This window comes from Schistocerca americana, chromosome 3 (genome assembly GCF_021461395.2).
Source record: "Schistocerca americana isolate TAMUIC-IGC-003095 chromosome 3, iqSchAmer2.1, whole genome shotgun sequence".
In the NCBI taxonomy this organism is placed as follows: Eukaryota; Metazoa; Arthropoda; class Insecta; order Orthoptera; family Acrididae; genus Schistocerca; species Schistocerca americana.
Genome location: NC_060121.1, coordinates 361537791 through 361565540, shown reverse-complemented (window position 1 = coordinate 361565540; position 27750 = coordinate 361537791). Strand labels below are relative to the sequence as shown.

Genomic DNA, 27750 nt, shown 5'->3' with positions numbered 1-27750 from the left:
ATGTCGTCATCGCTTCCTTATTTTACTCCCTCAGAAGTGTACGTACATAACACGCCAGACGACATATGGGTGTCTTTCTTGGGAAAAATTTACGATCTAACGCCGCTGGTCAAACAGTATGAGGGAAGTGATATAATTAAGCCGATTTTGGCGAATGCCGGCAAAGATATATCCCACTGGTTTCAAAAGGAAACGGGGCAGGTAAGTGGACATCATCAGTAACCAGAACAGTAACTATGGATAAAGAGGAGTCTTCGATGTGAGTCATTTGGCTTTGGCGAGTGACGTAAAAAACAGGCGACAAACGTTGTAAATATTATGCCCAATATGACATCATATCAGTGTGGATTCCTTCAATGTAGCAGACAGAAACAGTGAATAAAAAAAATTAACAACGTTGCAAAGCAAGCATTTCGGATTACGAGTACTGCAGTGAAAGAAATAGTTTTTAGAACGAAAAAGAAATCGAGTAGGCGCTGTCGTAAAGACAGACTCTACCGTTATGATGGACGTCGGAACATAAAATAAAAAGTGGAAAGAATTGATTCTGGTAAAAATGGAAAGTATTCGAAAATACACAACTCAAATAATATTGTTTGCTTTGCGACGCTGTTAATTTTTTAAAACCACTGTTTCATATACAGGGTGCTCCATTGATCGTGACCGGGCCAAATATCTCACGAAATAAGCGTCAAACGAAGAAACTACAATTTTACACGAACGGTTGGTAGCAGGTAGGTTCTTTAAATTAAAATACAGGACGTAGGTACGTTTGAACATTTTATTTCGCTTGTTCCAATGTGATACACGTACCTTTGTGAACTTATCATTTCTGAGAACGCATGCTGTTACAGCGTGATTACCTGTAAATACCACATTGCTCAAAATGATGTCCGTCAACCTCAATGCATTTGGCAATACGTGTAACGACATTCCTCTCAACAGCGAGTAGTTCGCCTTCTGTAATGTTCGCACATGCATTGACAATGCGCTGACGTATGTTGTAAGGCGTTGTCGGTGGATCACGATAGCAAATATCCTTCAACTTCCCCCACAGAAAGAAATCAGGGGACGTCAGATCCGGTAAACGTGGGGCCCATGGTATGGTGCTTCGACGACTAATCCAACTGTCATGAAATATGCTATTCAGTACCGCTTCAACCGCACGCGAGCTATGTGCCGGACATCCATCATGTTGGAAGTACATCGCCATTCCGTCATGCAGTGAAACATCTTGTAGTAACATCGGTAGAACATTACGTAGGAAATCAGCATACATTGCACCATTTAGATTGCCATCGATAAAATGGGGGCCAATTATCCTTCCTCCCATAATGCAGCACCAAGCATTAACCCGCCAAGGCCGCTGATGTTCCACTTATCGCAGCCATCGTGGATTTTCCGTTGCCCAATAGTGCGTATTAGGCCGGTTTACGTTACCGCTTCGTCGCTAAATAGAACGCGTGCAAAAAATCTGACATCGTCCCGTAATTTCTCTTGTGCCTAGTGGTAGAACTGTACACGGCGTTCAAAGTCGTCGCCATGAAATTCCTGGTGCCTAGAAATATGGTACGGGTGCAATCGATGTTGATGTAGCGTTCTCAACAACGACGTTTTTGAGATTCACGTTTCTCGCGCAATTTGTCTGCTACTGATGTGCAGATTAACGGCGACAGCAGCTAAAACACCTACTTGGGCATCATCATTTGCTGCTGGTCGTGGTTGACGTTCTCCATATGGCTGAACACATCCTGTTTCCTTAAATAACGTAACTATCCGGCGAACGGTCCGGACGAAGGGATGATGTCATCCAGGATACCGAGCAGCATACATAGCACACGCCCGTTGGGCATTTTGATCACAATAGCCATACATCAACAGGATATCGACCTTTTCCACAATTGGTAAACAGTCCATTTTAACATGGGTAATGCATCACGAAGCAAATACCGTCTGCACTGGCGGAATGTTACGTGATACCACGTACTTATGCGTTTGTGACTATTACAGCGCCATCTATCCCAAAACGAAAAAAAGTGGTCCGACTAAAGCATTCATATTTCTTTACGTACTACACAAATATGTAATAAAAATGAGGTTCCTATTTAAAAACAAATGCAGTTGATATCCATTTGACCTATGGCAGCACCATCTAGCGGGCCAACCATAGCGCCATCTGGTTTCCCCCGCGGCCACCGCGGCCGGCTGTTGCATTCCAACCTAACATAGACCTCAGGTTACGTCACTGATCAGTGTGTCACCACAGATACCGTTTCCACTGTAAGATTCATTGGCTTAACCAACCCACATCCAAATCGTCACATTCCATCGCAAGATAGACCTCCGGATAAATCAGATCTTTATCGTGACATGAGGCTGTTCTATTGACTCACGAAGTAACCATTCTCTCGGAAATTTGGATCTTCTCCAAAAGACGCGTCTCTCTTTTCACTCCACCTCTTGCTCGACACTTACTCAATTTCTGTCTACAAATTCGCTAACACCAACGTCAAACAATTGCCAACATCAGCATAATGCAAGAACCATGACACAGGAAGTCACTGTTAGACAAAACTAGTACAGAAATTAAAATCACGGTAATAGTGTATTCACCGGTACTTACCAATAGCGAATTAATATCCCCAGTAGGTTGGCGTCCAAGAAATTAAGGCTATCTACGAACTATTAAAAAATCCTGATACTTCAAAACCAAACAATAAACAAAATTAACAAAACAAAAGTAATTGCAAACATTAAAATTAAAAAAAAAAAAACGAAAAATCCACCACCATTCGAAAAAAGAAACTTAACTCTCTTTCTTTGGCAATTACGTCCTCCGCACAAACTCCATAAAAACCTCAAACAAAATCGATTTTGTGGAACATTCCTCCTCGAGACATACCCATTTAAATTACTATGTAGTACTCAAATTCTCTTTTTCCCTCGCCAAATAATACTTTTTATAGCCCCCAAATACTCTTCAACTGTGTTTGTACATGCCCCAGATTTTTTCCCGTAAATTCATGGTAATGATTCACAACCAAATGCATGTACCCATTTACCCAATTTCGTCTAATACCTTATAACTAGCCCACCCATCTGACATTATGATTGACCCATCTGCTATATAGCTTTTTACTAACTGAAACACAGTACAAGCTGCCCTTTCTTTATTGCCTTAAAAATAATGTCCGGAGAAGAGTGGTTCCCTGAAACAACTGCCCCCCCCCTCCCCCACACCCATGGTCCGACAAATATCATGCCCTCTCTTACGATTTACTTTTTGCCAAATTGCGATTTGTCAATTTCTATAACCCCCGGTCCACCAGTTTTGCCCCGTCTCATAACAATATCGGAACAAACTTCCCGGAAAAATGAATACCAGTCTATAACAGTTTTGCAGCCCATTTCTGTCTCATAAGCAGCAAGCCTACCGGGTTCAAAATGGTTCAAATGGCTCTAGGCACTATGGGACTTAACATCGGAGGTCATCAGTCCCCTAGACTTAGAACTACTTAAACCTAAGGACATAACACACATCCATGCCCGAGGCAGGATTCGAACCTGCGACCGCAGCAGCCGCGTGGTTCCAGACTGAAGCGCCTAGAACCGCTCGGCTACCGCGGCCAGCAGCCAACCAGGAGATCTTAAATAGAAAATGTAAGAACGTGATAAAATGCTTTTCATAGGAAGTCTTGATTTCTCAAACTATGTCTCTCTAACGAATAGATCCCCACACAAAATCTTTTGCACAGCACCACATGAACAACTTATTCCTGTGTTTATACAAAAATTTTAAAATACGATGTCGTTGCCACAAACAATTACTTTGTGCTGTCTAGCAAAACTGGTGACATTCATTGATTCCCTCAATTCATCAGCCAATTTCATAATATGGAAACGAACGTGAGGAATTTGTTGTTCCTCATTCCCACTATTTTTCACATCTTAAAAATCAGGAGCAGATCTTGGGCCCACACTTGCCTCATATTTCGCAATGCTACTATTACTTGGAAAGCAAGTTCAAATTCCGCGCAAAGATTAACAAATTACTTTCTGGATTAACCACCGAGATTATGATCGACAGAATGTAAGGCTACACAGAAATTCAATTCAAAATAGCACCAAAACGTAACGTCACAGCAGCCATTACGTTGCAGGTCAAAGCCGACGGCTACTAACGAACATTCCTCTAGACCCAGTGATCACTTCATGTAAGCACGTAGAATACCGTCGAGACAAGCAATTTGAATGATGCAAAATACTAGTTCAATTCTTTTATCTTGGCGGCTCGCGCATGCCCGCCCAGACGCGGGAGATTGCTGCGTTGCCAGTTGCAAACGACGCACGCGCCAAGAGAAGCAGCGCCATAGTATAGTATAGTTGGCAAACTTACATTTAGGTGGGAGCGCGCAGTTTATGAAGTAAAACCACCACGGCCGCATTAACCCTTTCGCTGCTACAGAGACGTGCTCCCCGCATTCCGCGCTGTGCGCGATTTTGTCATCACTGAACTGCTCGCCTGTGCGGACACATGGTGTTCCGACTGCTTATTCGATTTCACAAAAACTATTTGTCCCAAAAATTTGATTTTTGCGCATCTTCTTGACTGATACCTTCCTCCCATAAATGACTTAATTTTATTTCGATGTTCAACATAGTTAATGTGTAGCATTAAATGTAGTAAACCATTGCACGAAATTTTGAAGAGTTTGCAAAGGTAAAAGTCCATGGCGTATACTTACCGTATGGTCGATTTTAGTTGATTGAAGTGCTTTAAAATAAAGCCAAACGCGCTCGTTGTACATAAAACTTTTATTACAGTCGCGAAATACGGAATATTTCTCAATATTACATACGACACCTATCTGGTACTTAAATTAAATGAGATTTTGTTATACAGTAAATTTTATATGAAATTTAGGTATCTTGTCCACATTTCATTCTCAACACTGTGGCAACTAAAATCTACTATACGGAAAGTATACGCTATGGACTTTTACCTCTGCAAACTCTTCAAAATTTCGTGCAATGGTTTACTACAATTAATGCTGCAAAATAACTGCGATGAACATCGAGACAAAATTATGTCATTTATCGGGGGTAGGTATCAGTCAAGAAGATGTGTAAAAATCAAAGTTTTGGGCCAAATAGTTTTTGTGAAATCGAGTAAGTGTGTCATAGCAGTCGGAACACCATGAGTCTGCACAGGCGAGCAGTGCAGTGACGACAAAATCACGCACAGCGCGGAATGCGGGGAGCACGTCTCTGTAGCAGCGAAAGGGATAATGAAGAGACAGAGCACTAGAAATTTCAAAAAATTACATTCAAACGAATAAAATTCATGAATTAAGACACTTCCATATTGTTTTTAAATGAAGAAAATATTAAAAGCACCACAGAAGGTTCGAACTCTGAACCTTTCACTTAGCAGCTCAACACCTTCATCATTCATCTACTGTAGTTCGTTGTTCATTGCAACTCCTGGAGCATTCTACAATGTCACGCAAAATACCGACAAACACTGCTGGCATGACTTCGTCGAAGTACAATAGGAAATAAACAATTACCGCTGTTCTTTATTGCGAAAAAGCAGTTCGTGAGAATGATACGAACACCTTTCCTTGCTATCGCCTGAATTAGGAGGCTTATTGCTTGTTTGGCTTAATTAATTAATAGAATATGGAGCAATTGGTATAAAGAATGCTTTTTCCAAACTTTCTATAAAAGAAAGTCTGCTATCAATACATTGCTTTTGTTCTATTATTTTATGTATGACTGAACGTTTCTAAAACTGAAGACACTCGTCAATGCTCTGGACTGCAGTCGAGCTCTGGCAACGTCGTTCTCTGTGCATTGGCTGACTGTGTTTTGTGACGTCAGATGCGCAGAACGAACCTACACTCGGCCGGCGTCATAAATGACGCGCGCTTTAGTGAGAGTAAGTATAGTTTCTTTCGCTTTGTCTGGGAGCAATACTTAGAGAAATCGTCACGAAGTATTAATCTTAGATCTATGAAACGTCAGGTGAAACACGGTTAGCCAAATACAGTATGTGAATAACATGAAAGTGTCTTCATTATTGTTTCCGTTCAGAACACTGAACTGAAATAAATGTACCACTTAATAACAATGTAGAATATTTTTGTGATTTGGTAGGGATCAAAAGCCCATTACACTTACATGCACAAGTCAGCTATGGTTGTAATGGTTGTACTGCACTGCACGACAACAAACTCGTGGGCATGTGGACTCATCTAACTCTCTCTCTCTCTCTCTCATACACACACACACACACACACACACACACACACACACACACGAAACACGCGCGCGCCATGCGATCATTCAAGAGAGCGGGAAAGTTCTTATACAAATACAGTGTATGGCACCGAGTCAAATATTTCCTAAGCCATTTAAGACATCAAGAGGATGTTTTCCTCCCGTAGAAGTATACTGAAGGGAGAAACAATTATGGTTGCGTCGATGCTCGTGTGTTTTGAAAGGTCGCAAGACTGAATTAACATTTTTTTCTGGATATGCGTAATATGCAGCGCTTTCAAGAGCCATGAGAAGAAGAGCGTTGTGAAATGACATTTTATTCATTACGAAGTATGGAGGACTACTATGTTGTTAATTGTTAGGACACAGCTCCAGCAATGAAATGACGTGAGGGCAGCATACTACATGATCTTCGGGCGTAGTTTGTTGAATTTCCTGAAGTCTTCCTGAACTGTCTCGCAAGGTATTCATTCAGTGTTTAATGATAGTTTACTCTTGGTGCTGTGGTCACTTTCGAAGTATCACGCTCATAATCAGCTGTGACTGTTGTCCACATTGAGGCGAGACACACGGAAAAAGACGGTACTGATTCCTACTTAACGATAATATTGATTTTTTCAGAGAGAGAGAGAGAGAGAGAGAGAGAGAGAGAGTGAGAGGGTGTATAATCATTGATGTAATTTGATAACAGAAAGAATTTCTTTTTCTACTTTGGTCAAGACGTTGCGTTGTACATAATGGCTAAGGCATATGGGTGGGAGTCATTTGCATGCCATTCCCTGCTCTGATTGGCCAGTAAGTTTTGTGTCATTTGCTGGTTTCTTTCGTGGTCTTCCATAGTTTAATACTATTCGTTGTATGCAATATTTCAAAACTGATAAATGGAATGTTTTGCAGATCAGGCACTATATACATCCAGTAATGGACGTCTCTGTACCATATGCACCACATGGTCCACTGCCCCATATTGGCCCTCAAGTACCAACTACAGCCTGGAGGCAGCTAACACACCCTCCATGGTGGGAAGATAAGAAGCTTATCGTGGGGAACCTCACAAAGCGAGCACGGCCTATTCGACTACGTAACATGAACACTGGAGAGCAGTTCACGCTTACTGTAAGTTAATCCTATTGAAATTATCCAACTTTTTTGAAACACTTCTGAATAAACAATTAAAGGAAAATTAATTTTTAAATTGTGCTGAGAGTAAATGCTGAAGGATGTGATTTAACATTCGTAAACGAGTCACCGATACTCGTAATTTTCTTCATTCACTTTGTAGGTAAACTTAACAAAGGGACTTGCTTTTGTAAGATGGCAAGAACTATGCCCCTTACATGAAGTCATTAAAGATCACCTAACTCACGTTGAGCGAACAGTACGGCTGAACAAAAATGACTGACAAGGCACAATGCATCTTGTAGAGGATACAGTATGGACGTATTGGAATAATTAATGTTGGGTGATGGTTTTAAAGTAACTCACACAACATGAAAACTTTGTGGAAACGCATTGATTTACTGGAGGCTAGTTTATCCCAGGGAAGTATTCGAGTTGACCGTGGCCGGCTGGGGAGTGGCAAAGGGAAGTGACAATAGGCAGCTTAGGGCGGCTCAAGCTCTGAGAAAGCAGTAACGGGGCATGGTCTCCAGCTGCCTTAAGATGAGTGACAGTGAGTGGGTGGTTGACCCCATGCTGGTGTACCGGGAAGCAGATGGAGAACTTGTACGCCTGTTGATAAATGTCCGTTGTGCCGTTTTCAGTGAAACAGGTGAGTAAGCCGTGCAAAGCTACGGTGGAGCGGTCAACAGAGGCCAAAATATGCGTGTTCGTGACTACAGCAACTTCACGCTGAATTCACGGTCTGCAGAGTCTGAAGTAAATCAGGTGAAGAACGACATAATGAAATCTGCCAGCCTCCGATGGGAACATAGGACCAAGGAACTTGAAGTACTCTCCTGGGAGTCAGAATTTCGGAAAAATTGGTGTTTTATGCAGATGTTAAGCTTGATGGGTGGCGTGGGAGGAGCTAATTAGCAGAAGTTGAGAGGAAGGGAAATTTTGTGGGAATTTGTTCACTTCCCAGAGCAGGCATTGGTCGGCGCTGGGAAGCGGCGCATAATTAACGCGCCTTGCACTGCAATTGGCCTTAAGTGATTTAGCTGGAGGGGAAACCGAGGCGAAGAGTGGACTGGCAGATGTCTCTGTGGGGGTGTTCCATTCCGAGCTTGCCTAGAGTGCGGACGTGGCGTTCCTTACTCAGCTTGTCTGAGAGAGAGTGAGCATCTCTGCAGTTTAGGACTTAGCAAATGGAACGATTGAACTTGGAGATAGAAAGTTTTCGTTCAGCTATGTACTGAGCAAGATAGCTAGAAGTGAATAGACAAGCGCAGCCTTGCAGCACCACGAGGTCGGCCGACGTCCGTATAACGACGCCGCGCTGCCACGCTGAATTCGGTGATATTGCGCCAGCTCCGGCCACTGATTAATTTGTTGGATCACGTCGGCAAAGTTTCATGGGCCGTGTATTGTAGAATTCTTCTTGCACTTCGCATTACGCCTGGGCCAGTCGATAGGAATTACTTTGGATTTATCGCGCTTTACTCCATGCAAACACAATTTATTACTACAGCCTGTTAGGAGAGCCATGTAATGTGATGATTGAAGGCCATGAGTTAAAATAAATCTGTGCTAATCGACTGCATCTGTTTTCAATCATGTAGTTGAAATCCCAAGTCACTTTCTTAATTAATTTTATGTTCAACATTTGCATCTGGTGTTCAATAGCTGAATATAACATCAATGTGCACCCCTTTTTAATTAAAAGGGATCAATTCTGAATCAATTAATGTCAACACTGCCACCACAGTTCAATCAGGAGTCACAGGGCCTTATTACTTTCTTTGCGTTATCTGACATTGCGGCAGTTTTGCACTCTCTGTTGATCTGTTAGTCAATTACGTGGGGTGAACACACACCAAAACCAGATAAGTGACGGGTGGGATGTTACACTTTACTCAGAGCCGTCAGAGGACATTATCTATTGTTGAATCTTTTTTCTCACTTCTGAGAGCTTCTCTTACATCCAATGTAGAGAACAAATTGGATAAATTTAGTCTGACAGAACAATAAGAATCACTGGAAAGAACCTCTTACTTTTTTAAATTACTCAGAAGAAAAACCATTTGTTACGTTATATTATGCTGTGGTACTGTTGAGTAGTCTGTGGAGAGACGAGAATAAGTGATTTCCTTCGTCTTTTCGAAGTATTTACTACCAATTACTTGGAAACTTTGATTAAACACTCACATTTAAATATTATTGACAGTTAAAATGCCCATACTACCTAAATTCACACATTTGTTTATTTTGAAACGGTATATCCGATACCCATATATTTGTTGCCTTTAGTTTTGGATGGTGGTACTCATTGACAAAGGGAGAGTTTTACTGTTCCTTCTTTCTCTTTGTGTTCTTTTTATGCTGTTTTTTTCAATTCTAATCCTTAAAACAGCTTTAACTTTTATGACCATGTTTGGGACGAGAAACATTATAAAAAAAAATTACGTACTCGAGTAAAGGAGGTTGGTAACAAAAACCTCAATTTAGATTTATAGTGTACAGAAAACAATGAATAGATTTTAATGATTATTATTTATCTTTCCCCAGAGGTGTGTGATTTGATATTAATGATTTCTTCCAAATATTAATATAGGTACATGCTGTCTTACCGCGATTAAGCTTGCAGGCAATTGCGGATTGCAGTTTTTATTCATTAAATTAATGCTAATTGCGGATGAGTAGGCAAATGGGTCTTATCAGTTTGAATGGTGTACGGGAACTCACTGTCTTTGTTCATTGTATCCATCTTTGGGAAAAAGTGAGACAAACGAAAAGAATCCACAGATGAATTACGATCTGTGGCCTACATAATTACAGGTTGTGTTTTCAAAATGACTGATCTGTTTCGTAACCGCCATGGAGATAGAAAATAAAAAGGTGTTACGGGTTTAACGTCGTTCAGTAATCTCCCAAACTGCTATGTAACAGTTCTGCTTGATTGCAATTGTGCGTAGTTTCTATTCACATTTGCAGTTCGTATAAAGTACTATATAAAACATGGAGTAACTGTTGTCATTTATCGCCGCTCTCAGTCAACATGTTTTCAGAAGTACTATCGTGTTATTATAGGGTATTAAGTACAGATGTTATGACTTTCGGTGTACAGTTAAAAGCCTCTAGAGACACCCATACCTGTTCGTTCCAAAGAGATGTAGCTACTAGTTAGCTTCAGCCATCGGAGAAGGATTTCCACTGAATTTCGCAATTTATAACAGGAGCTATATGCCAGTCTTTTAGATGACTGTTGAATAACTGTTTACATGTTTTTGAAAGAATAATTTCGCGCACTACAGATGGTCCAACCTACTCCAAAGATATTTGTTGAGCCACAGGTCATCAGTTTGCGATTGTAGAAAATCCAATTGATTTTCTTTCAGTTACACACAACGGTGCTTATTTTGTAGATGGGTTCATTGTTGTTGTTGTGGTCTTCAGTCCTGAGACTGGTTTGATGCAGCTCTCCATGCTACTCTAACCTGTGCAAGCTTCTTCATCTCCCAGTACCTACTGCCGCCTACATCCTTCTGAATCTGCTTAGTGTATTCATCTCTTGGTATCCCTCTACGATTTTTACCCTCCACGCTGCCCTCCAGTACTAAATTGGTGATCCCTTGATGCCTCAAAACATGTCCTACCAACCGATCTCTTCTTCTAGTCAAGTTGTACCACAAACTACTCTTCACCCCAATTCTATTCAATACCTCCTCATTAGTTATGTGATCTACCAATCTAATCTTCAGCATTCTTCTGTAGCACCACATTTCGAAAGCTTCTATTCTCTTCTTGTCTAAACTATTTATCGTCCATGTTTCACTTCCATACATGGCTACACTCCATACCTTCAGAAACGACTTCCTGACACTTAAATCAATACTCTATGTTAAGAAATTTCTCTTCTTCAGAAACGCTTTCCTTGCCATTGCTAGTCTTCATCTTCAGGTTGATAAGATCCGATGAAAACTGTTTTTTCTGTGTCTCAGAGGTAGCTTCTATTATCAACAAAACTACTGGTCTGAGCCCAAACCAGCCACAGACTTTCTATGAAGAAAAATATGGGAATAGGAGTGCTGGCATATTCTTTAGAGTGACAATTCAGAACGATGACAACAGTGAAAGGCAGAAAACATAACACACACACACACAAACACACACACACACACAGGTTTTCGCTTTACCCCACAAATGCATTCATTTGTTAGAATTTCATTACCCCGACGCTATACATACAAGGTCCTTCACCACATATATAAGACACTTCAGGGCACCCCTACGGCTACACAAGGGGCTCTGCGAGGGATCCGCCAAAATAATATCAACCTAAAGAACAAACCACACCAAATCTTGCCTCACACTGTGAAAAAAAACTCTTATAAATATAGGCCCTACCTACAGTGAAGCAGTATAACAAATCTACAATAATGCTACGATCAAAAATTACAAACAAATGAATGTAGTTTGTACAAGTAGGCACGTAGCGACTAAATACACGTCACTACACAAGCACGAAGCAGCCATTTTGACGCTTTCTCCTCCCTCTCTCTCTTTCTGTCTTTCGCTGTGCATGATCTCATTCACACAGAACATGAATATTTCACTATGCTATCTCCATCTCCCTCTCTTCGAAAACACCTCAAAACTTCTTAAAGGATTTCTTCGCTTCACTATCAATGCTTCACTGCCCGGGGCTATTAACTGATGAGCCAAACATTATGGCCATTTAGGTAATATCTTGTTTGTCAGTCTTTGGAACGAAACACTTCACTGATTTTGCGTGTCAGGGATCCGATAGTTCGTTGGTAGATTTATGGAAGTATATTGCATTAGATGTGTATGGCGATGGCGCCCGATAGCGACCCAGATGGGTTCCATAGGATTTACATCAGGCGAATTTGGTCGCCGAGATATCAGCGTGAGTTCATTGTAATATTCCTCAAACCAATGCAGCGCGGTTCTGGCTCCGAGGCAGGGGCAATTATGCTGCCGAAAGATGACATCGGTGTCGGGGAAGACATAAAGTATGAAGGGATGCAGGTGGTTCGCAGCTGTCAGCGTGTCCTCGATTACCACCACAAGTTACATGCAAGCACAGGACAATGTTTATCATAGGTTAATATTGCTGCCACTGGCCTGTGTCCGTGGTGCTCTGCACGTTTCGGGCCGCCGTTCACCTCGACGATGGCGTTCGTGGAGACGACCATTGATCTAGTGTGGCAAAAATGTGATTTATCCAAAGAGCCGACACATTTGCATTGATCTACGGTCGAATGCCGATGGTCCAGTGCCCACTGCAGTTGCAGTTGGCGACGTCGTTGTGTCAACATGTGAACACCTAGGGGTGGTTTGCTATGAAGCTCCGTGTTCAACACTGTACAATGAACGGTGTGCTCCGAAACGCTTGTGCGTGCACCAGCATTATGCTCTTTCGGCAGAGATGCCACACATCACCATCTATTCTACTTTACAGAACGGACAGAACTCCGAACCCCACATTCTGTGAAGAGTCACGGACGTCCAACCATTTAGCGCCTAGTGGTAGGTTCACTGTCCTATTTCTTTCTGTAGATGCTCGCGAAAGTAGTACGTGAACATTCGACCAGCTTTGCCGTCTTCGTGATACTCGTTCACTGGCCTTACATAATGATCTGTTCCTCCCCACAGTCGCTTATCTCCGTTGATTTCCCCATTTGCAGTACAATCACAGCTCGCCACGTGTCGCAAAGTTACCAGGCGGCATCCAGCCTCCAGTGGGCAGTGGTCAAAATGATTTGGCTTAGAGAGCGTCCGGTGAGTATATTAGGTGGTTTTGGCGTTTGACGTCCCCACATCCGCCGTTGGTGAGATGTCGTGAGATTTGGCTCGAACCTCCCTCACCCCTAATCTCACGTGAGACTTTTTAAAATGCATATTTTCAGTGTAAATACGTTAATCTGTGCTTGATTGCGTTGGATTTTTTTAAAAACCACAGTTTGCTTAATTATTTTTATTTAATGCTTGTTAAGACTAGTATTTAAGACAGAACGTAATCTAGAATCACAGTGAGAAAATATAACAATAAAATACTCAAATAAAAGAAACTGATAAAATTCTTAAAGGAATATGTCGTGTTGGCAGAAGAGCCAACACCGTGTTACGAGAGGAGACCGAAATGCACGCGTTTTAGCTCACGCTGGCTGGCGTGAGGAGGGAAGGACTATACTGACGTAAGGTCTGGAACATGACAAGGAATTAGAATTCAGAAAGCGGACGTAATTAGTTTGATACTTAACTTTAATCCATTAATGATGAACGTCGCTCTTGACGGTACATGACTCACAATATTATCTGTTCAGAATACATTCTAGTAACTGAATACGGCGCCTTGCTAGGTTGTAGCAATTGAGGTAGCTGAAGGCTGTCTAAACTGTCGTCTCTGCAAATTAGAGCGTATGTAGCCAGTGAACCATCGCTAGCAAAGTCGGCTGTACAACTGGGCGAGTGCTAGGGAGTCTCTCTAGACCTGCCGTGTGGCGGCGCTCGGTCTGCAATCACTGATAGTGGCGACACGCGGGTCCGACGTATACAAACAGACCGCGGCCGATTTAAAGGCTACCACCTAGCAAGTGTGGTGTCTGGCGGTGACACCACAGAATATTCATTCTAATTGAGTCCACGGGGACTAGTGTGGCCTAAAGAGTGACTATTGTCCATGTGATTTTCAGCAAAATCATCTGCTCCTTCAGCCTTGCTCTCATTTAACCACTCCAAACCACTGTCGCTTGCACACAGAAGCTCAGTAGAAAGAAAGCTGTTTAGCTTTCCTTATTAAGGAATGCCAGAGTAGTCCAGGCCTTTCTCTCCGGCGCTTCTCTGAGGAGCTGTTTGATCTCGTGCTGAACGTGCAGCATCAAGTCTTCTTTTTTCCGGAACATCTGCTTCGCTGCTTTCCATAACTTCGCCACTTCTTCCTGGCAGCACTTCTTCGTCCTGTAGACGTGTCTTTTCACGTATGGAACAAAACAAGCATGCTAACTCATTCCGAATGAGTGACAGCGTTGAATGAGCCGTCGAGTAACGAACCATTTAGGGGCTTAACACAAGTCGGGATCTGTTCGTTTACGCCGCGGCGTTCGTCGAGTCGTACGTTTGGCTGGTCGTTGACGACTGAGGGCTACTGTGCTAGTTCGTGGCGCTCGCGTAACCGTGACAAGTATTACTGTGTAGGATTTGGCCATATTTTAACGGAGTAACATGTGTTACTCAGTTTAACCCAGTTTTTTCGCAATTTTACACTGTTTCTCGAGGATAAAAATTACGTGACATTTGCCGAGCCATTCCTTTCCCCCATGTTTAGATTAGATTAGATTAGTTTTTCATTCCATAGATCCGTGCTGAGGAGATCCTCGTGGATGTGGAACATGTCAATTTTTTAAAGCTGAAATAACAATACTACTAGTATGAATATATACAATACATCATTTGTTTCTATTAAAAAATTCGTCAATGGAGTAGAAGGAATTGGCCACTAGTAAGTCTTTCAGGCTCCTTTTAAACTGATCATTATTTGTAAATAAATTTTTTATGTTTGCTGGCAAATTATTGAAGGTGAGTGTTTCTGAGTAGTGGACCCCTTTTTGAACTAAAGTAAGTGCTTTTAAGTCCTTGTGCAGATCATTTTTGTTCCTGGTATTGTATGTATGAACTGTTGGAAAAAGAGATATATTATTTAGGACAAATTTCATTAAGGAGTAAATATACTGAGAGGCAGTAGTGAGTACACCCAGTTCTTTGAAGAGGTTTCTACAGGACGTCCGTGAATTTACTCCACAAGTAATACATATTACACGCTTTTGGGCTCTGAAAACTTTTGTTTGACTTGAAGAGTTACCCCAAAATATTATACCATATGACATTATGAAACGAAAGTAGGCAAAGTATGCAAGCTTTTTCATTTTTATGTCGCCTCTGTCAGCTAACACTCGGATTGCAAATACAGATTTGTTAAGGCGTTTCTGCAGTTCTGTGGTGTGCTCCTCCCAACTGAATTTATTATCAAGTTGTAATCCCAGGAGTTTAAGACTGTCAACCACTTCTATCTGCTCTTCTTCATATTTTATGCATATGCTGGATGGAAACCTCTTACAGGTTCTGAATTGCATATAGTGAGTCTTTTCGAAGTTTAATGTCAGTGAGTTGGCTTTAAACCATTTATTAATATCCATGAAAATATCGTTTGCAGATCTTTCTAGAACTATACTCGTCATACTATTTATTGCAATACTTGAGTCATCTGCAAACAAAACGTACTCTGCTTCTAGCAGTGTAACTGATGAGAGATCATTAATGTACACAAGAAAAAGCAATGGCCCTAAGATGGATCCTTGTGGTACACCACATGTTATTTCTTCCCATTCTGATGATGACTGATGACTTAGTTCACTAGTCCCTTGCACTGACATCCATTATTTTCTGTTAGCGAGGTATGACTTGAACCATTTTGCAGCACTGCCCGTGACACCATAGAATTCTAATTTATTTAAAAGGATGTTGTGGTTCACACAATCAAATGCCTTTGACAAATCACAGAAAATACCTGCTGCTTGTAATTTGTTATTTAGTGAATTAAGTACATTTTCACTGTAGGTGTAAATAGCCTTCTCGACATCAGAACCCTTCAGAAATCCAAACTGTGTTCTTGATAATATGTTATTTGTGGTCAGATGGTTGAGAAGCTGGCTGTACATTACTTTTTCTAAATTTTTTGTGAATGCTGACAAAAGTGAAATCGGTCTGTAGTTTGATGGTATGTCTTTATCCCCTTTCTTGAATAGAGGCTTAACATCTACATATTTTAGCCAGTCAGGAAATGTCCCAGTTATAACTGACTGGTTACACAAGTAACTTAGAATTGTACTAAACTCACAAGAACATGCCTTAATTAACTTTTTTGATATTTCATCGTAACCACTAGAATGCTTTGTTTTTAAAGATTTTATTATGGAAGTTATTTCTTTTGGTGAAGTGAGTGACATATTCATGTACCTGAAGCTATGCTGAGGCTATTTGTAAAGGCTACTGATTCTGACAATCCCATTCTATCAGACGGGGTGAGGTTCGGCTCCACCGCCTCGCCGACTAAGCGCCTCACGTAATTAATGGAAGCCCCGTTTTTAGTGTAGCCGATAGATCCGCGCCATGCAGCACAGGGTACAGTTCTTACTCGAGTTTGCTATTATTAACACGCAGTCAGATTCGGCACGGCGAACAGGAGGTGTGACGAATCTTGCATCAGTCTCGGATTTGTTGATTCTAAAGTGGGCGAAGCGCATGCTACCGCTGACAATTTAATAAAACCACCTTGGCAGACATAACACAATACATGTTCGCTGAATAATCTGGAAAGCAACTTTCTATAGCGCAGCTTTCAGACCACTATTTTGCGTCGAATCACCCGCCTCGCACGCTGTATCACACAATAACTACTTGGTTGCCTTCAGCACAACAATCAGCTTCCAAATGAATGAGTCAGCTGGTGTTTCAGATCGGCCATTTTGCTGATACAAGGGATGTTCAATAATTAATACAACACATACATTTCTCGATCAATTTTGGCTGAAAAAATGCGTCATTTATTGTGGGACACCGTGGAATACTCCCTCTTCAGTACCTATAGTTTAATGAAGTTCCGATAGGTGGCAGCGCTATACGTAGCTTTCATAATGGCTTCTGTTGCAGAGGTACGTTCCAAGCAGACAGCTCTCATTTTCTTTTGGCGGAAAACCAGAGCATAGCAGATGTTCATAGGCGCTTGCAGAAAGACTACGGGCACCTGGCAGTGAACAAAAGCACGGAGAGTCGTTGAGCGAGGCGTCTGTCACCATCGCAGCAAAGTCGTGCAAACCAGTCTCCCCCGTGCCAGCCGGTCGCACACAGCTGTGACTCCTGCAGTGTTGGAACGTGCACGCACTCTTATTCGAGGTGATCGTCGGATCACAAACACCTCGTTGCACAACTGGACGTCTCTGTTAGTAGTGATGACATACTCGCCACCAGCCGGCTTACTCAAACGTGTATGCCGGCTGAGCTACTCGCCACCTAACAGAAAAAAAACAACAAAGGACCATCTGTGCAGAATTACTTGCATGATACGAAGCTGATCGTGACAAGTTTTGGTCGAACATCGTCACAGACAGTGAAACATGGGTTCATCACTTCGAAACGAAAACAAAACGACAGTCCATGGAGTGGCGCCATACCAACTCTCCTTCGAAGAAAAAATTTAAAGCTGCGCCCTCAGCCTGTAAAGTCATGACGATGGTTTTGGGACTAAAAAAATGGTTCAAATGGCTCTGAGCACTATGGGACTTAACAGCTGAGGTCATCAGTCCCCTAGAACTTAGAACTACTAAAACCTAACTAACCTAAGGACACAACACACACCCATGCCCGAGGCGAGCGGTCGCGCGTTTCCAGACTGAAGCGCCTAGAACCGCTCGGTCACAACGGCCGGCTGGTCTTTGGGACTCTGAAGGGGTTATTTTGTTTGAGATCCTGCTTCATGGTACAACAATTAACTCTGAAGTGTATTGTGCTAACCTAAGGAAATTGAAGAAACGACTTCAGCGTGTTCGTTGCCACAAAAATACAAAGGAACTTTTCCTTCTCCATGACAACGCAAGGCCTCATAAAAGTCTGCACACCCGAGAGGAGCTCACAAAACTTCGTTGGACTGTTCTTCCTCATCCACCCTACAACCTGGATCTCGCACATTCCGACTTCCATCTGTTTGGCCCAATGATAGAAACATTTCTTGGATGCAGCAAAACTTTGGCTCCTGTGTCGACTAGTAAAGTAGTACCATGCAGCCATACAGGGCCTCCCACTAAGATGACGTAAGACCGTCGCGTTGAACGGAGATATGTTGAAAAATAGGGTTTTGAAGCCAAAAGTATGGGGAATAATATGGCGTGGTGCAATCTTGAATACAACCAATCTGCTTTCAGAAAAAATCCTTTGTATTAGTTTCTGAACGCCCCTTGTAATTGTACGATATCCATATAAAACATCCAGGCGAAGATTTGCATATGTGCACATTGTCGTCAATTAACACCACCAGAAAAGAAATTTCTAACACGATTAACAATTTTTTTGCAATCAGTCATCTCGAATGGAATGATTGTATCGATATTTGTACAGAAATGACCAAGGCAATGACAGGTAAAACGGTAGATGCAAACAAAAAGTAAAGCGCCAAACTGTAGTTACAGCCATTGTATCACGCACAAACAAGCACTACCGGTAAAGAAGACGCTGCCAAATCCACAACTGGTTGTTGATGGATCAATAACAATAATCAACTGCATTAAATCACGCCCTCTTCTGTGCCGATATTTTTCAATGTTGCGTGAAGATTATGGTAGCAGACATAACACCGGGGTTAGATGGTTATCTCGGGGTAAGATCTTAAGAAGAGTATTCGAACTAAGGGCTGAATTACGAAGTTTAATGACTGACATTTCTTCTAAATTTAAAGAGCTTTAGTTATGGGACTTGGCTGTTCAGACTAGCTTTCTGGCAGATCTATTTGGAAAAATTAATGAATTAAACCTGTCCTTACAAGTAAAACAGGCACCAGTTTTCAGCTAATGACAAAATAACCTCCTCTAAAAAAAGATCGATTTTTTGGATTGTCTGTAATGGCAAGAGGGAACTAGAAAGCTTTCGAACACTGAATGTCTTCCGTGGTGAGACAGCAGATTTCCTCATGTGGGATTATGTTAAACACAATGTGTGTATATCTCGCCTGTACGCGACCTTGGCGATCTACACGGAAAAATTGTGGATGCAGTAGCCTCCATCACTCCAGACATGCTTGTGCGCACGTGGATTGAGGCAGCGTATTGTGTAGACATTTTACGGGTTACAAAAGGTGCCCATGTAGAAGTGTATTAATTTTTTATACTAAATTTTTTATGCCACAGCTTTTTTTATAAGTGCATTTGGAAATCAGCGAGGTTTAATGTGGAAACTTAACGTATTCACATCATTCGAGATCGTTACAATGTAGACCTTGCGGAGCTCAACAATTCCTACATGGGCGTGTGCGTTCACTAATATCAATCAAAATCAACAACGATGTTATTGGCGCTCTCTTTTACGTTACGGTGACCCTGCTGATAGTGGATCGGATTTTTTCTTTCTACCATTAGTAATTTCGTGTGGCTCAACGATTTGCTACAAGTCTTTCGATTACACGGTACTTCGGCGGACTTGTTTGTCCCCAATCTGCCACAGTAATCCTACTGGGACAAAAGGGGGCCCATAGTTTACCGTAGTATTCGAATCACACATCGTTTGTGGCTAATTGTCACATCATTGAGAGGTGAAATACTACGTGGTCCGACCGGGATTCTGTCCTGCAGCCTTTCAGCTTCCAGTTGTTCGCTGTATCACTTGTCCACCAAACCTCGACTTCTTGCTATTGACATGTTTGATCTCTGACTGTACAGTTTTTCCCAGATTTCACCAAGTTCCCATTCTTCCCAATTTCAGCAGAAAGTTTAAATGCACTCACGTTAGGGCTTACATAACATTTCTTACGTGTGTATATGCAGACAGAAGCGACAAGTGAAAATTCATACCAAGTCTGAGATTCGAACCTGGGTCTCCCACTCTCTAGGCAGATGCGCTAACCACTACATAACCCTGGCACAATGGCTTTGCACAACATTCCCAGCACAATTCCCTCCTCAATCCAAATTCCCACTCACGCCTCAACCCACTTTGTGCTCCCATAAACTCGAACAGCATTGCAGAAGCTCTCTAACTGTATTCAATAGCATCTGAGCATCAAACGAAATGAGAGATCATACCTGAAACCCAGGCATCGGTGCGAGACAAGATGGTTCCAAATACCATTTTAACTCTCAGGCATCTGTGGGTGTATATGCAGAGTGAAGCAATAAACGAAAATTTGTAACAATGCCGGGGTTCGAATCCGGGTCTCCTGCTAACTAGGCAGATGGGCTAACTATTACGTTACCCAGGGACAGTGGCTTTGCACAACTTCAAAGACAGCACTCCTCCCTCCTCAATCCGAATTTCCATTATGCCAAATGGGCTGAGGCGTATATTGGAATTCAGACTGAGGAGGAGCCATGCTATCTGCGCAGTTGTGCAAAGCCACTGGCCCTGGGTAACGTAATAGTTAGCCCATCTGCCTAGCGAGCAGAAAGCCCGGATTTGAATCCCAACCTTGGTACAAATTTTCATTCGTCGCTTCACTCTGTATGTATACATCGTACATGTTTGACTCTTAGAATGGTCTCTCGTGACATATACTGTAGTTTCATTTGATTACATTTTTCTCTCGTTTCCTTCGTGGTCCGATATTACAACGGGGTTATTTGGCGTCATTTGAACGAAGAGAAGGGAAATTTCATCTGTAGTTGTGTGTTTGGAATTCTGAGTAAATGAAATTATACAGGGTGTTACAAAAGGTACGGCCAAACTTTCAGGAAACATTCCTCACACACAAATAAAGAAAAGATGTTATGTGGACATGTGTCCGGAAACGCTTAATTTGCATGTTAGAGCTCATTTTAGTTTCGTCAGTATGTACTGTACTTCTTCGATTCACCGCCAGTTGGCCCAATTGAAGGAAGGTAATGTTGACTTCGGTGCTTGTGTTGACATGCGACTCATTGCTCTACAGTACTAGCATCAAACACATCAGTGCGTAGCATCAACAGGTTAGTGTTCATCACGAACGTGGTTTTGCAGTCAGTGCAATGTGCAATGTTTACAAATGCGGAGTTGGCAGATGCCCATTTGATGTATGGATTAGTACGGGGCAATAGCCGTGGCGCGGTACGTTTGTATCGAGACAGATTTCCAGAACGAAGGTGTCCCGACAGGAAGACGTTCGAAGCAATTGATCGGCGTCTTAGGGAGCACGGAACATTCCAGCCTATGGCTCGCGACTGGGGAAGACCTAGAACGCCAAGGACACCTGCAATGGACGAGGCAATTCTTCGTGCAGTTGACGATAACCCTAATGTCAGCGTCAGAGAAGTTGCTGCTGTACAAGGTAACGTTGACTACGTTACTGTATGGACAGTCCTACGGGTGAACCAGTTGTTTCCGTACCATGTACAGCGTGTGCAGGCACTATCAGCAGCTGATTGGCTTCCACGGGTACACTTCTGCGATTGGTTCATCCAACAATGTGTCAATCCTCATTTCAGTGCAAATGTTCTCTTTACGGATGAGGCTTCATTCCAGCGTGATCAAATTGTAAATTTTCACAATCAACATGTGTGGGCTGACGAGAATCCGCACGCAATTGTGCGATCACGTCATCAACACAGATTTTCTGTGAACATTTGGGCAGGCATTGTTGGTGATGTCTTGATTGGGCCCCATTTTCTTCCACCTACGATCAATGGAGCACGTTATCATCATTTCATACGGGGTACTCTACCTGTGCTGCTAGAACATGTGCCTTTACAAGTACGACACAACACGTGGTCCATGCACGATGGAGCTCCTGCACATTTCATTCGAAGTGTTTGTACGCTTCTCAACAACAGATTCGGTGACCGATGGATTGGTAGAGGCGGACCAATTCCATGGCCTCCACGCTCTCCTGACCTCAACCCTCTTGACTTTCATTTATGGGGGCATTTGAAAGCTCTTGTCTACGCAACCCCGGTACCAAATGTAGAGACTCTTCGTGCTCGTATTGTGGGCGGCTGTGATACAATACGCCATGCTTCAGGGCTGCATCAGCGCATCAGGGATTCCATGCGACGGAGGGTGGATGCATGTATCCTCGCTAACGGAGGACATTTTGAACATTTCCTGTAACAAAGTGTTTGAAGTCACGCTGGTACGTTTTGTTGCTGTGTGTTTCCATTCCATGATTAATGTGATTTGAAGAGAAGTAATAAAATGAGCTCTAACATGGAAAGTAAGCGTTTCCGGACAGATGTCCACATAACATATTTTCTTTCTTTGTGTGTGAGGAATGTTCCCTGAAAGTTTGTAACACCCTGTATACAGGGCGTTCCACGTGCTACCCGGGAGCCAGAGAAAGCGGGCCCCGATTACCTCAGGACACACTGTTTGACAGTAGCGCACCTGTTGTAGTCGAGGATAAAATGCAATTTTTTTTTTGTGATGAGGCACGGCTGCATTTAGGGAGGTACCTCGACTCACAGAGCAATCGTCGCTGAAGTTCTACAAATAGTCATCAGTTACAGTAATGAGCCTCTAAATGATGTGGAAACGGAAGTGCGGTGTGCAATTAGTGCAACAAGATTTATTGCACCAATCTTTTCTCACCACGTCATAACATCTGATAGGTATATGAAGAAAATACCAAAATATTTTTTCAGAAAACTAGCAACTATCGAAAAGATCTCTGTGTATTTCATGCAGGACATTCATTGCAGACGCACACATCGCCACTTCGCCTGTCGCAGTACAGGAGATATTTTAATCCTATCCATCTTGCAGAGATAGCAATGGCCAGCTGCATTAGCAATGTCTGAATCCTTCGGTCGATGCTTCGTACGTGCCAGTCTGAAGTGCTAGAAGGCACAATGGTTTTTTTCCCTACACCTTTCCAAGCCTAGTTAAACGCCTGAAACGGATACGCCCTATGCAACACTGTCCGTGAGCGCCATGCGGTGATCGGGATCTGCCTGTAGCTGTATCTCATCTGCATCTACATGATTACTCTGCTATTCGCGATAAAGTGCCTGGCAGAGGGTTCAATGAACCACCTTCAAGCTGTCTCTCTACCGTTCCACTCTCGAACGGCACGCGGGAAAAACGAGCGTTTTTCTGCGGGAGCCTTGATTTCTCTTATTTTATCGTGATTATCATTTCTACCTATGTAGGTGGGTGCCAACAGAATGTTTTCGGATCGGAGGAGAAAACAGATGATTGAAATGTCATAAGAAGATCCCATTGCAACGAAAAACGCCTTTATTTTAATGATCGCCATTCCAATTCACGTATATGTCTATGGCACTATCTCCCCTGTTTCGCGATAATACAAAACGAGATGCCCTTCTTTGAACTTTTTCGATGTCATCCATTAGCCCCACCTGATACGGAGCCCACGCCGCACAGCAATACTCCAGAATAGGGCGGACAAGTGTAGTGTAAGCGCTGTAATAGATCTGTTGGACATTCTGAGCGTTCTTCCAGTGATACGCAGTCTTTGGTTTGCTCTACCCACAACATTATCTGTGTGATCGTTCCAATTTAGGTTATTTGCAATTGTAATCCCTAAGTATTTAGTTGAATTCACAGCCTTCAGTTTTGTGTGTCTTATCACGTAATGGAAATTTAGCGGATTTCTTTTAGTACTCAAGTGAATAACTTCGCACTTTTCTTTATTCAGGGTCAACTGCCACTTTTCGCGCCATACAGATATCTTACCTAGATCATTTTGCAATTCGTTTTGGTCATCTGGTGACTTTACAGGACGGTAAATGACAGCATCATCTCAAACAATCTAAGACAGCTACCCAGGTTGTCTCCTACGTCGGTAATATAGATCACGAACATCGGAGAGCCTACAACACTTCCTCGCGGAACGCCGGAATTACTTCTGTTTTACTCGATGACTTTCATCTACATCTACACCTACATTTATACTTTTCGTCTATTACTACGAATTATGACCTTTCTGACAGGAAATCATGAAACCAGTCATACAACTGAGGCGATATTCCATAGGCATGTAGTTTGATTAGAAGACGCTTGTGAGGAACGGTGTCAGAAGCCTTCCGGAAACCTAAAAATATGGAATCAATTTGACATCCCCTGTCGATAGCACTCATTACTTCATGAGTGTAAAGAGCTAGTTGTGTTTCACAATAACGATATTTTCTGAATCTGTGCTATGTGTCAATAAATCGTTTTCTTCGAGGTACTTCATAATGTTCGAACACAGTATATGTTCCAAAACCCTACTGCTAATCGACGTTAGTGTTATGGGCTTCTAATTTAGCGTCGGCCGGTGTGGCCGTGCGTTTCTAGGCACTTCAGTCTGTGACCGCTACGGTCGCAGGTTCGAATCCTGCCTCGGGCATGGATGTGTGTGATTTCCTTAGGTTAGTTAGGTTTAAGTAGTTCTAGGGGACTGATGACCACAGATGTTAAGTCCCATAGTGCTCAGAGCTATTTTTGAACCTCTAATTTAGCGGATTACTGCCACTCCCCTTTTTGGGTGTTGGTGTGACTTGAGCAATTTTCCAGTCTTTAGGTATGGATCTTTCTGTGAGCGAGCGATTATATTTAATTGCTAAATATGGAGCTATTGTATGAGCATACTCTGAAACGAACCTGACTGGTATAGAATCTAGACCGGGGGCCTTGCCTTTGTTAAGTGATTTAAGCTGCTTTGCTACACTTGTATGTTTTTCATCTTGGCAGTTGTTCTTGATTGGATTTCAGGAATATTTGCTTCGTCTTCTTTGGTGCAGGAGTTTCGGAAAACCGTGTTTCATAACTGTCATCAGTGACTTCTCCGTTGTTATCGCGCATTAAAGGTATTGATTGCGTCTTGCCACTGGTGTGCTTTATGTATGACCCGAATCTCTTTGGATTTTCTGCCAGATTCCGAGACGGAGTTTCGTTGTGGAAATTATTAAAAGCATCTCGCATTGAAGCACGCTCTATATTTCAAATTTCTTCAAAAATTTGCCAATCTGGGGGATTTTGCGTTCTTTTAAATTTGGCATGCTTTTTTCGTTGCATCTGCAATAGCGACCTGACACGTTTTGTGTACCATGGGGGATCAGTATGATCATTTATTACTTTATGTGGTACCGGTATATATCTCTCAATTGCCGTCGACACTATCTCTCTGAAATCATTCCACATCTTTTCTACGCTTACATGATCAGATCGGAAGGAGTGAAGACTGTCTCTTAAAAAGGCGTTAAGAACATTTTTATCACCTTTTTTTTTTAAATAGATGTGCTTTGCGTTTCTTTTTGATGGTTGTAGGTGTTACAGTGTTCAGCCTAGCAGCAACTGCCTTGTGGTCGCTATTCCCTGTATTCGTCACGATACTTCCAATTTGTCCAGGATTATTTGTTGCTAGGAGGTCAAGTATGCTTTCGCAACTATTTAAGCTTCGAGTGGGCTCATGAACTAATTATTCAAAATAATTTTCTGAGAAAGCATTCAGTACAATTTCAGATGACGTTTTATGCCTGCTGCCGGCTTGAAACGTATAATTTTTCCAGCATATCGAGGGTAGATTGAATTCATCACTGACTATAATTTTTGAGTGGGGTATCTATTTGTAATAAGACTCAAGTTTTCTTTGAACTGTTCAGCAACCATTGGTTATCCCGCACAACATCGGAGATGTTGTTTATGTCGTAAGTGAAACATATTTTTAACGTTCTTTCCTCATCTCGTTGTGTCCTTCCTGTGTTTATTTTATCAAAAATTCAAAAGAACACTTGACGCAACAGGGTGGCCGAATATTAGAGAGGGGCACTTGAAATAATTCTACCGTTTCTACTTTTGCAATGTTGCAGTGTTTTAGTGGCTGCTATGGCAATTCAGTAACAGCACTTTTGTTTCTTGTCGACAGGTTTGCTGTGAAGATAAACTGAAGCGAATAGTGGAACGCGCTCTTCCGTTTAACACACATGGATTCAGCTACACCTACAAATTTGAGGGTCGCGTGTTGGACTTCAACAAGACCCTGCACGACAATGGCATTCCTGATGAGAGAGATCGCTACCTCAGTGTGGGATTGGACGAAAACTACTTTATTCCAGCGCTTGCAATGTATTTCAATGACGACCTAACTGTAGCATGAATTATGAGCAGCATCTGCTGTAAATTGTCTGTAACGTCTCTAACTTGGCAATTTTATATGTATTTTTTTTATATATACTATCTCCAACCAGATGTACTCAGTATACATCCTTAACACTTCTAATGATGCAGTGTTATTTTTCTTCGGACTACAGAAACACACTGTCCAGAACGAAAATCTTGGAAAAGGCGAAGCTAGTAGTCTGTTTGCTTGCTATTGTCTTGAGTATGTATGGGAAGTAATTGAAGGACGGTGAAAGCCCGAGTAGGCGATGAGATGTCGCACATCCACGTCTCGTCACAGAACATAGAGTAGGGGCTTGCCTCTTTGTAAATCGCAAACGACATCGTCAATAATTACGGTTATAGTGTGCACCGGATCATCGAGACTGGGCCATGGATCAATGGAAACGTGTCACCTGGACAGCTGAATCACATTTCTTGTTACAAAGTATCGGGTACAACGTCATTCAGGTGAGCGGCTGCTCAAAGCATGCACCGCGCCACAGATGCAGCCAGTGGTGGCAACAGCAAGCTATGGAGGATATTCACCTGGCCTTCCGTGGGTCTTGCGGTAGAAGCCGAAGGCACCAGCTGTGGACTACGAACGATCTGAATCCCTTTATGCTTGACCAACTTAACCCCCACTGCTAGGCTCGCGTAGTCTGTATGGTCTGCACAGAACTTTTTGTTTTTGTTTTTCTTTAAGCGAATTTTTCTGCACAGATTTTTTGTTTTTGTTTTTCTTTAAGCGAATTTTTATGTTGTTCATAGCTTGTAACATCTCCTGAACTTTTCACACTAATTAAGGTCATAGAAGCATAATCTTTTCCGAATGTACTTCTGACCAAACGTTCTTGTTAATCGTGCCTTTTGCGTTCTTGTGATGATATTTCCATAGAAACCATCATCCTCTAATATATATTTCTTTGTATTGAGAAGTGGAATATCAGTTTTCGTAGGTTTAGTTTTAAAGTTTTTCTAATATAACGAAATATTTTCTTAAAAATTTTTATCTCCTAGTTCACCCCTTTAGGGGTTGGATTTCCAAAAACAATTAAACACGTCATTTCCGAGATGGTAAATACCGATTTTCAAAGATTTAGCTTTAAAATACTTTCACAACAAAACTATTTGTAGAGCCTTGTATTGTAAGGAAGTAAGGGAGAGGATGTTGTTATGGGTGGCCGGTATCTTTTTTCTACAACACAAATGCACGCATGGATTAATACGGTTCCTTATTTAAATGAACCTTATCTTCAATAGAGTCCATGTGCTGAGGTACAAGCTAATCAGTAACAGTCCTTTTGCAGACTATATCAGTAATCTTGCTATTACAAACTTTAGTCTCACTATAGACAAAAAAATGGTTCAAATGGCTCTGAGCACTATGGGACTTAACATCTGAGGTCATCAGTCCCCTAGAACTTAGAACTACTTAAACCTAACTAACCTAAGGACATCACACACATCCACACCCGAAGCAGCATTCGAACCTGCGACCGTAGCAGTCGC

The 27750-nt window shown here is 42.1% G+C and overlaps 1 protein-coding gene across 1 annotated transcript; it reads left to right on the top strand.

The window, feature by feature from the left end:
• LOC124606084 (cytochrome b5 domain-containing protein 1) lies at positions 1-26236 on the top strand. Its single transcript, XM_047138049.1, has 3 exons — positions 1-201; positions 7180-7398; positions 26006-26236. Exons 1-3 carry the CDS (start codon positions 1-3, stop codon positions 26234-26236), a joined length of 651 nt encoding a protein of 216 aa, XP_046994005.1.
• Positions 26237-27750: the final 1514 nt, after the last annotated feature.